Source organism: Bos grunniens, chromosome 20, assembly GCF_055505025.1.
Source record: "Bos grunniens cultivar Pamir isolate PY7600 chromosome 20, Bosgru_T2T1.0, whole genome shotgun sequence".
NCBI lineage: Eukaryota > Metazoa > Chordata > Mammalia > Artiodactyla > Bovidae > Bos > Bos grunniens.
In genome coordinates this window covers 40,083,665-40,094,521 of record NC_141184.1, presented here as the reverse complement: position 1 = coordinate 40,094,521, position 10,857 = coordinate 40,083,665, and the positions used below count along the sequence as shown (strand labels likewise).

The window sequence follows — 10,857 nt, the reverse complement described above, 5'->3', positions numbered from 1 at the left end:
AAAGACTGTATCAGTGTCTGAAAGGGTGGTAATTCTCAATATATTTGTATACTTTGAAATGTCCATATTCTTTTCCATGTGCAGCTACTATCACAGTTAACTTATTTGCATGGTACTTAAATTGGTAACGATTTTACAGTAGATTCTTAAGAACTTCTATGGGATACATATGTCTTCCAGGGAGTGGGACTTCTGTGATGAGAAAACTGAAGCCTCGTTTCCCTCAGGCAGAAGTTCTGTTTCCTTATTCCTTCCCTTAAATGATAAAAAAAAAAAAAAAAAAAAAAAAAGAGCAGAAGTCCTGTGAGATCCCAGAGATTCAAGTTTTAAAGCCGCAAAATAAACCAAGCAGGTCCTTAACAGCAGGAGACTTAACAAAGCTCACACGGTTTGGGTTGGGCTATCACCTGACCACTACAAAGTTACAGAAAAAAAAATTATTTTTCTTTTTTTAAAGTGACAGCTTATCTCACTGGCTTAGCAAATATTTTTCCCTATTATAGTTTGTTTGGAGAAGAACGTAACTTGGAAGCCTTCTTTATTCTTAGCTCTTCCTCCCGCCCCCGACTGTACCATTAAATCCTAGCAAACAGGGTGACTAAAAACGATAGGGAATATACCAGTAATTACCCCAAATTCCCCCCATTTTATGCATGCCAGCGCTTGTTACTTTTAAAAGTTGATGGTAATAATCAGTTCAGGGCTGGTCTCTCCTTGCAAGGTCACAGGCTGAGCATGCATTAAACTTCTGACTTTCGCTCAGCGGGTGAGGTAAACAACAGGACTATAAATATCCGAGTTTCTCTCTGTGGCTTTGTGGAGCCGCCCAGCTGAGCAAAGAGAAAGGAAGCAAGCTGGTCGGAAGGGGTTGTGTAAGTAGGAACTTTGTGTTTTCCAAACTTGATTCTTTGAGAGTTTGGTAAATGATTTGATTTTCGGGTCTTGATAAAATGTTTTTGTCCTTAGAAGAGATTTGAAAAAAAGAGATGGGTAAAGAAAATAAAGAACACAAGTCTGAACACAAAGTGTGGTGGGGACATTATCAGTTCTAGCTGATTTTTGCCCTGCCTTCTGCACAGTGGAGGATAAAGATAGGGGCAGAGGAGGCTGGAGAAGTGGAATACTTTTCCTCTGCAAAAAGTTGTGTTGTTATATAGGCAATACTGTGTGTTCAAGCTTAAGTATTTCCCACTGAAATGCAAAGTGAGAGCTCTAATGGCAAAACAGCTGGTGGGTTTGAGGAGCAGAGACTGAGATCTGGTCTGTGTAGAGGGTGCTGTAGAAATGTCCAGGGATATTGTGAACAATTTCAAGGTAAAAAAAGAAAGCAGGTTTGGTTCACTGTGGAGAATAGTCATTCTTGAAAGAGTTAAAACCCATGTCAAAATCAGTGGTTATTGGTGCTTTTAGGAGAATGAGAAGGGGACCCTCAGAAGTGGGTCTGAGGATGCAGGGTAGGGGAAGAGGGTGGAAAATGTTTCTGCATATTTTGCCTTTAAATGGGGAATTTTAAACAAATATAGGTCTGTTTGTGGTCAAGAATCCAGGCTTGTGATTGTAAAGTGATGAGATTAGTGAAATTCACAACTACATTTTAATTGTTACTGCATTAAGTGAAGTTTCTCAATAGTGTCCGACTCTTTGTGACCCTACGGACTGTACCTGCCAGGCTCCTCCGTCCATGGGATTTTCCAGGCAAGATTACTGGAGTGGGTTGCCATTTCCTTCTCCAGGAGATCTTCCCAAGATTGAAGGGATTGAACCCATGTCTCCTGCATTGCAGGCAGGCTCTTTACCATCTGAGCCACAAGACCTTTCAGTAAATCTAATTTTATTTATCCTCATTATTTTATGTAGTTGTCTGACAGCTGCAATCAATCAAAAGTTTATGTAAAAAGTGATTTTAAGAAAACAAAGTTAACAGCTTCTTGATTATAGTGATGGGAAAATCTGGAAGTGTGAACTCTGTAATCCACTACCCTCTGCCAATGGCTTTAGTTATTTTTTCATCAAAAAACTGAGTGAAATAACCTTTTCATTTATATTCACTCTTCAGCCAGTTGGAATGCTGTGCAGAGTGAGGGTGCCAGGTGCCGAGTTTATGCTGAAGGGTCTGTAACTACTGAATTTATATTCTATAAAGTGGGGAAAATCTAGTCATTCTAGTAAGAAACAAAAAAAGCCTGAATAATTTTGATGTTTTCTTTGTCATTTTAGGGCATAAAAAACTCAATCCCCTCTGTCCTAACCTAGAGGGGTGGGGTGGAGGAAAGAGAGGGAGGCTTAAGAGGGAGGGGGTATATTGTACATACAGCTGATTCATGCTGTTGTATGTGATGGAAAGCACAAAAACGAACATAACATTGTAAAGCAGTTATACTGCAAATAAATAAATAAATTAAAACCCCGAAATTCTGGCTACTGTAGTTACTAAAGGTGACCTATCTGAAAAGAGTCAATATATTGCTGTAGGTAAGAGGTCATGTGTTGGAATCGGTAGAACTGGTTTGAATTCAGTTTCCCTGTGACTTAGTACCTGTGTGGGACTTGGGCAAGCTGCCTAAACTCACACTTAGCCAGTTTTCTCAGCTGCAAAAAGAGATAATGGTCATATAGTTGTAATCAGGTTTTTGAAAGTTCTATCCACAGCTACTAGTGCAATAGAGCCCATATCAGTCTGATTTTAGCTTCTCTGCTCCCCTCTTAACTCTGGGCTCACTCTAGGTAATTTATCATTAGCTGCCTCCTCTCCCCCAACCACCCCGTCCCCAAAGTACTTTTACTTTTTTATCATAGATCAGTGTCTAAACATGTGCCGACTTCCTAGTTCTGGAATTTTGCCTTGATCTGTCTCCCACCGACCTTCATATCAAAATAAGCACGCTTATTTTGATGACCTGATTCACTTGGTGTGTCTGAAATTAAAAATTAAATGTATGGATTTTTCTTTCTCTGCTGAATATGTTCTTTTTTCCACCACCTATCTACAGTTCATGTGTTTTATTTGTACCTCTCTGCAGAGAGCTCTGGCCCTTGTTTTGGGAATATTTCTCATCATGTTATTTAACTTCCCTACTCAGAGGGGTCATTTTTTTTTACCCAAGAACATGCCATCTAGTCACAGGAACTTCCTGAAAGTAGTGGTAGCCAATAAGTAGACTCATAAGAGTGTAGATTTCAGTGAATCTTAAGTGGTACAAGGCCCAGTGATTTGTAGTATTTCTTCTTGGCCAGGTGTCTTATTGGTCCGTATTGGTCTTGGCTATAATAGCAATATTTTGGCTGGCAATAACATCTGAATCTCATGTTGGCAGACTTCCCTCACTGCCACCTCCTTTCTTCCTAAGTTCTCTTCCCATGATGTCTTTTCATTTCTATGCAGAATTCCCTATGTACCCTTCCTGTGCTTAGACTGGTAGAGAAAAGAAAGAAGCAGTCAGAACTTGTGTCTCAAAAATCAAATCATGTCTACAGAATGTTACTTGGCTGTAGAGGCCATATTCTCAGAATTTCCCTAGACATGTATTTTCTCCTGGACATATATCTTCTACTAGAGAAGCACTGGACTGCCTGTTCAGGCTAATCTTCATAGCAGGCTTATTCAAGTATCTCGCTAAGCCAGATAGTTGAGAGGTGCTTAGGCAGCTTCCCTGACTCAGGCTGATCTTTCCCCTTTACAGGGAGATTTGGTGCTAAGATGCCCAATACAAAGAACCCAACAACACAGAGACAGAATCCACTGGCTAGGTATTTGTAGAAAGTAGAATTATACCTGCTGGTTTATAGAGATTCCTTGTTACAACTGTGAAGATGACAGAAAGGTTTTCTCTTTTACAGGACAACCCCAGCCATGTGGAGAGGCCTGGGGCTGGCTCTGGCTCTCTGCCTCCTCCTAACCGGAGGGACAGAGAGCCAGGGCCAAAGCTCCTATTGTAAGCAACCTCCACCCTGGAGCATAAAGGATCAAGACCCTATGCTGAACTCCTACGGTTCAGTGACTGTGGTTGCTCTTCTTCAAGCCAGCTGATACCTGTGCATTCTGCAGGCATCTAGGTAAGGTAGTCTTTCTGTGGTCTACAATTTCTTAAGGGGATAGCTATTCAATAGATAACATGCATGAAACAATAAAAATAGAAAAGATATATTTACTAAATTGCCTTAAAAAAAAACTATATTTGTTGGCCTAGAACATGTTAGAAGAGAGAAGACTAGGGGGATGTTTACAGTGGCTTTCCTGGAGCTATGTAATTTTTTTTTTCTTTTTGTGTACCTATATTTTGTAGTAGCCTACTAAATATTACTTGTGTAAGGAAAATGTTTTAAATTGTACTCCTGCAAATGGATTAGTTATTTCAATAAAGGAAGTAGATATGAGAGCTTTGCCAGAGTAGAACAAACACTATACTTGCCACCAAAGGTCTTGAGTCATGTAATGAATTTATAAATATATATATTTGTTGGGTTATTTGCCAAATACTTATTGGGTACAATTTCTCTGTAACTGGGAGATGGATTAAAAAGATACACGCTTCATAGGATTCCTTTGAGGACCATATGGACTGTTTGTGCAAGCACTTGGCGTATAGTTTTTACTGAGTATAAAGAGTTCAATAAATAATTAGAAAAATACAAGTTTTAGTTTTTTAAAAAAATATAAAAAAGAGGTCTGAGTAAGTAAAAAATAACAAAAGAGTTTCATGTAGGAAAATAGAGGAGAAAGGGAGAAGTCACTAATTATTCCTTTTTTTGTATTTTTTCCAAATATGTTAGATTGGAGGACCTGCGAGTAAAACTGGAGAAAGAAGGATATTCTAACATCTCCTATGTTGTTGTTAATCATCAAGGAATCTCTTCTCGATTAAAATATGTGCATCTTAAAAATAAGGTTTCAGAACATATTCCTGTTTACCAACAAGAAGAAAACCAACCAGATGTCTGGACTCTCTTAAATGGAAACAAAGATGACTTCCTCATATATGACAGGTGTGTCCCCACCTTTATACACACGTGCATGCACACCCACCCTCACATTACAGTATACCTGCTTCATAGTTAAGGTAATAAGTGATTTAAAACAAGACATCTGCTTTCATCTTGTTACCAAATACTTAAAGTGAGCCCATTAGAATGTTTGGTTTTGCCAGATGACTTCCTTTTACACAAAAGAATTCACCACTCCAAAAGGGAAATAAGGAAAATTGACTATACTTTCTTCCCTCTGTACATTAGCATTCTGATTAAATAAAAAGAAAAATCAATTTGTACCTTTCGTACAATTCTCACTTAAAAATGTTGCAGACGAATAACCGTACTTTGCAGACTACTGGCTTATCTCTAAAATTACTATTAATACATTTTAAGGTTATATATCTGCATTTCTTAACTATAAAGTATGTTAATCATTTAGGCATAATCTGTATGAATCTGCTTTTGATTCCATGAATGAATAAAATGTTTGTATTATGAAAGAACTTCAATGCATACATTATTTGCTATCATCATTTCTAGTTGGTGCTGGTTTGTTTGTTTTTTGGCTCTTCAGGGATGGTAAGCCAGACTCTGCCTAGGTCTGAGACCTACTTGGTCTTACTCTAAGTATTTTTAATATTACATGTTATTCTTTCAGGACTGCGAGCTTCTAATTTAATCTGTCGCAAAGTTTAACCTTTTGATATTCATATAAAATTGTATATACAGGATAAAATGGGGGCAAGAAGGACATTTAAACTCCACCGTTTCTGAAAATGCCAAGTGTATTTCCATTTCTTTCATTGTGCTGAAATTTTTGCTGCATCAGATTCTTATTTAAATCAGTGGGCTACTGGCCAAGACTTGAGGATCTTTCTCATTATGCTGTGATTTCTTACTGTGTGGAATTTGTGCTGCCTTAGCAGTTATGAAAAGATCATGTGATTTGCAGACCTGATTTATGAGGTCAGTGGTTTGAACTTTGATAGAATTTATGAGCCAATTACAAAATTGTATTTGACCAAATCAAAATAACCACATAATTTTGACTTTATTTATTGTGACATATATCTATTTCATTTTTCACAATGCTAGTATCGGACTCACTGTAGTCTTTTTTTTTTTTTCTTTGAAACTTTTTATTTTGTATTGGGGTACAGCTGATTAACAATGTTGTGGTAGTTACAGGTGAACGGTGAAGGGACTCAGCCATACATACACATGTATCTATTCTTCCCCAAGCTCCCCTCCCATTCAGGCTGCACATAACATTGAGCAGAGTTCCACGTGCTATACAGTAGCTCCTTGCTGGTTATCCACTTTATAGCAGTGTGTACATGTCCATCCCAAACTCCTTTACTATCCCTCCCACCTGGCAACCATATCAGACTCACTATAGTCTTTTCATGACCTGACCTGGTATGCAGTGCCAGGAAGCTTGAGATCCCCTTCAGGGAAATTTACTAAAGTTATGAAAGGGTCTTATAACAGTTATAAGACCATTAAACCTACAGTCTCATGCCAGATGGTGCATGAGTAGGATCATGACACTGAAGATATTGTTCACTTCAGTTTAGTCACTCAGTTGTGTTCAACTCTTTGTGACAGTTCTTTGCATCAGGTGGCCAAAGTATTGGAGCTTCAGCATCAGTCCTTCCAATGAATATTCAGGACTGATTTCCTTTAGGATTGACTGGTTTGATCTTACAGTCCAAGGGACTCTCAAGAGTCTTCTCCAACACCACAGTTCAAAAGTATCAATTCTTCGGCGCTCAGCTTTCTTTATAGTCCAACTTTCACATTTTGACTAGACAGACCTTTGTCAGCAAAGTAATGTCTCTGCTTTTTAATATGCTGTCTAGGTTGGTCATAACTTTTCTTCCAAGGAGCAAGCATCTTTGAATTTCATGGCTGCAGTCACCATCTGCAGTGATTCTGGCGCCTCCCAAAATAGCGTCTGTCACTGTTTCATTGTTCCCTCATCTATTTGCCATGAAGTGATGGGACCAGATGCCATGATCTTAGTTTTTTTGAATATTGAGTTTTAAGCCAAAGTATTGTAATGGCTATTATATTTTTCAGATGTGGCCGCCTTGTATATCATCTTGGTTTGCCTTATTCCTTCCTAACTTTCACATATGTAGAAGATTCCATTAAGACTGTTTACTGTGAAGATAAATGTGGAAACTGCTCTCTCAAGGTATTTTTCTCAATTATTTTTCTTTGAAGAGGAAATCCTTAAAGAGCTATCTAAGTTAGTGTTTCATGACTAATTAGCTAAATCAGCATTTCTTTTGATATACTAGAAATAAACTACAATAGTCATTTTTATAATTACCTACACTTCCTGTTATGTAACATACACTTTAAAACATCTTTTCAAGATTCATATTGCTTTTATCTAGGAGGAGTTTAGAGAACAAAAATCAATGCAGCAACGTATTATAATTACCACCAAATGATACTGCATGACTTTAAGTGCTTAAAGAATTCAGCCAACATAAAATACACTATTGCAATATTATGAATGTGCTCATGTAAGTACATAGTGATAGCAAAGATTATCCATGGCATTACCTGAAGTGGAACAGGCCCAGATAACTACTTAATTCACCAAGAATGTAAGACTGTCAGCTTTTCTGTGACGCTCTTACACAATGCACTTGGAATTACTGATACTTTTTAAAAAATCATTTTATTTTTAAAATTAATAACTTTATTTATTTTTTACTTCTTCACAACCACTAGAATATTTATTCCTTGTTATGAGAAACACTATATGTATGTATGATTTATAAAAAAGATACTTAGAGAATTGATTTTAACTTATATTAACTAAACTTCTTATGTTAAATAAACTTCTTTTCCTCTCAGATTGAGAAGGAAAATAACTCCAAACAATGTTTCCTTGACAGAGCCAAGTTGGCAAAATTTGAACTCAGGTTCAAAAATAATTTAAAATTTTTATTTATGAGCTCTGCTTCCTTTAGATTTTTCCCAACTCTAAAGAAAGCCATTCACATTCTAATGACTCACTTAAGTTAATAAGAAAACCAACAGTTTAATTAATTTAGTTGTGTCATTCTTCACATTTTAATCTGCATAATACTGTGAGGGTTATTTTACTGCTTTTACAGATGAGACTGAAGTAAAGCAAGTAAAGTACTAACTCAGTGTCTAACTTATATTCAGTGCCTGATGAATGTTAGCTATGTTGATTCCTATTTTGGGATTTGTTTCAGTATTTTGAAATTTGGAAAATGCCTAGTAATTATAAATAGTAATAGTAATTATAAATATTAGCAGAGTTAATTTTATTGGCTCTTTTGAGTTATCAGAGGAATTAGTTTGTTTCAGAAAATAATATTATATTCAATGCTTTGTTGACACTGGTGTGAAAGGTTCCGTTTGGTAAACTGATTTTAGGATTTGATAGTTGTTTGATTTTACTGCAGTCGATCTAAGTTCTTTTAACCAGTTAGTTTAGTTTTGCTTCTGCAGATATAAATATAGTGGTTTTATTCTTCCTCAGAATTCTTAAAAATTTAGGAAATGCTTTTAATAAGGAAAGGAAAATTTGAATTCTGCTGTTGATTTAACTAGTATAGAAGCTTAATTGTTAAAGCTTTAACTTACATTTTTAAAAATCTATTTTCAAAACATTTACATTGATTTATTTGCAAAATGTTTGAAGATTCTTTAGTTAAATGCAAACTTTGTACAAGAAGCACTTTATAATTAGGTATGGATGGGAACCAAATTTAATAAAAAGTCTAGGCGTTGAGGCTGAGATAAATTTTTTTTTCTCTTATTAATATGATGCTGGAAACACAAAACCAGTTCAAATCTAATTAAGCAGTTTGACTTTCATATATGTTAACTCCAGAATTCATTTTTTCATGCATTCTTGCTAAATCTATAAATTTGTTAAATGATTTATAAAATGTATTCCAGGCACTGGAAGATGAAGACGTCTGTAAAAATGTATTTCTGGCTACCAAGGAGAAAACAGCTGAGGCTTCACAGCGACATCACCACCCCCACCCCCACCCCCATCCCCATCCCCATCCCCATCCCCACCCCCATCCCCATCATGGGCATCAGCTTCATGAAAATGCTCATCTTTCAGAGCCTCCAAAACCAGACACACCAGATACCCCTGAGAATCCCCCTCCTTCAGGTCTTCATCACCACCACCACAGGCACAAGGGTCCCCAAAGACAGGGTCACTCAGATAACTGTGATACACCAGTAGGAAGTGAAAGTTTACAACCTTCTCTTCCACAAAAGAAGCTCTGACGAAAGAGATGCATAAATCAGTTACTCTGACAGTTTCCCAAAGATTCAGAATCTGCTTTGAGTAGCTGCTGTTGCCACTGTCGACATCTGGTATTTGAAAAAACAGGGTCTGCAATCACCTGACAGTGTACAGAAAAGCTCCCCTCTTTGTGTAGCTGACAGGGCCTTTTGGCGGAGGAGAATGTCATTGAATCTTGACAGTGACGTTTGCCTCCAGCTGCCTGACAGGCAGCAGGTCAGCAGCTCAACCCCACAGAAGCCAGCACCAAGTGAAGCTGAAAAAATAAGGCCAAAATGTGAAAATGACCTTCAAATTAAATATATGAAATTGGATATATTCCCCAAGTCAATCTACACAATTGCATTTCCAGCATTTGTATAAGGTACCTAATTAACAGTGATCCAAAAATAGGAATTGGATTTGTGCAAACATGGAGAAATTGACTTCCATAAAATTTAAGTCAAAGAAATTTTGACCCAAACCATATTTTTATTCAGCTGAGAGGTGGTTGCAGCGTTTGGTTAGCATGTCTTTCTTTTTCTTTTTCCAGTATTCTACTTGCGTTAATGAGAACAGAAACGTAAACTATAACCTAGGGGTTTCTGTTGGATGGTTGGCAACTGAGAATGGAGGAAGAACAACAAAGACATGTTCTCCACTTTCTTATTTCTCAAAACAATGTTATCTTCGTCTTTTTAATCTTAGGTTTTTAACAGATTAAACCTTTAAAGCAAGAAGTGAATTCTGTCTTTTCAGACCCAGAAATACACATGAATACTTTGCTCTGATTACATTTTAGATATTCATTTATACTTTTCTATATCTAAGACTCATATCTTGATTTTTACTATCATATATGAATGAAGCCTTTATATCTTGTTTTTTTGCCAATCTTGAAAGATAGATGGGAAAAGATAAAAGAATGTTGTCTAACTCTTGATTGCTTAGAAAGTATTTCCATAGTCAGTGATGGTTCAATAGGCAAACCAGGTCCTATAAACCTGAATTTTTTTTATGGTCAATACTGTTAAGCAGAAATGTAGAACAGGACTGGCAAAAATGTGGATGTTTAAATTCAATAAAAAAGTTTAAAGCTTTTTGTTTTCATTGTTGTTATTACTTAGGTAGTATGTTATATTGACAATCAAAATTAATTTTCAACTGCTTTTAAAGAAATTAAATAGCAACTAATGAATCTACTCAAAACCGTCTACGTTTAAAGCGAGGATCTTTGCCAACAAGTTTAACTTGAGAATCTTTGCTGACAGAGAGGCGTTGTTCTAAATCACGAACGGTATTACGAAGAACTGCAATCTCCTTGTCTTTTTCTTCCTGAAGATGTTGAAGTTTCTAAATGGAGCAGAACAATTTTGTTATTGCGGTTCATAAATAATACAACTAAGTATTAATACAAGGAACAACAAAACAGCAAAAACGATGCTTCTGGTTTAAGTAGAAGAAGGTATTTAAAAAGATACCATATTTTAAAAGGTCTATAATTTTGTTTATGTAGGCATTAACAGGGTAAAACTGGTGTAAGGACAAAAAACACACATTAGCACTATTTGTTGAACAAGAAGAAATATGCT

The 10,857-nt window shown here is 36.5% G+C and overlaps 2 protein-coding genes across 4 annotated transcripts in view; one reads left to right on the top strand and one right to left on the bottom strand.

Moving 5' to 3' along the window:
* The first annotated feature begins 816 nt into the window (after window positions 1-816).
* SELENOP (selenoprotein P) lies at window positions 817-10,365 on the top strand. Its single transcript, XM_086361590.1, has 5 exons — window positions 817-872; window positions 3,838-4,053; window positions 4,771-4,983; window positions 7,051-7,168; window positions 8,923-10,365. The coding sequence occupies exons 2-5, from the start codon at window positions 3,851-3,853 to the stop codon at window positions 9,583-9,585; spliced, it is 1,197 nt and encodes a 398-aa protein (XP_086217716.1). The 5' UTR covers window positions 817-872; window positions 3,838-3,850; the 3' UTR covers window positions 9,586-10,365.
* CCDC152 (coiled-coil domain containing 152) overlaps window positions 9,865-10,857 on the bottom strand; it is a 40,845-nt gene continuing 39,852 nt past the window's right edge. For all 3 annotated transcript variants that reach the window (XM_086361591.1, XM_086361593.1, XM_086361592.1), the window contains one exon: window positions 9,865-10,618. In XM_086361591.1, coding sequence (XP_086217717.1) covers window positions 10,469-10,618 — 150 coding nt within the window. In that variant the 3' untranslated portion in view covers window positions 9,865-10,468. The remainder of the gene's footprint in view (window positions 10,619-10,857) is intronic.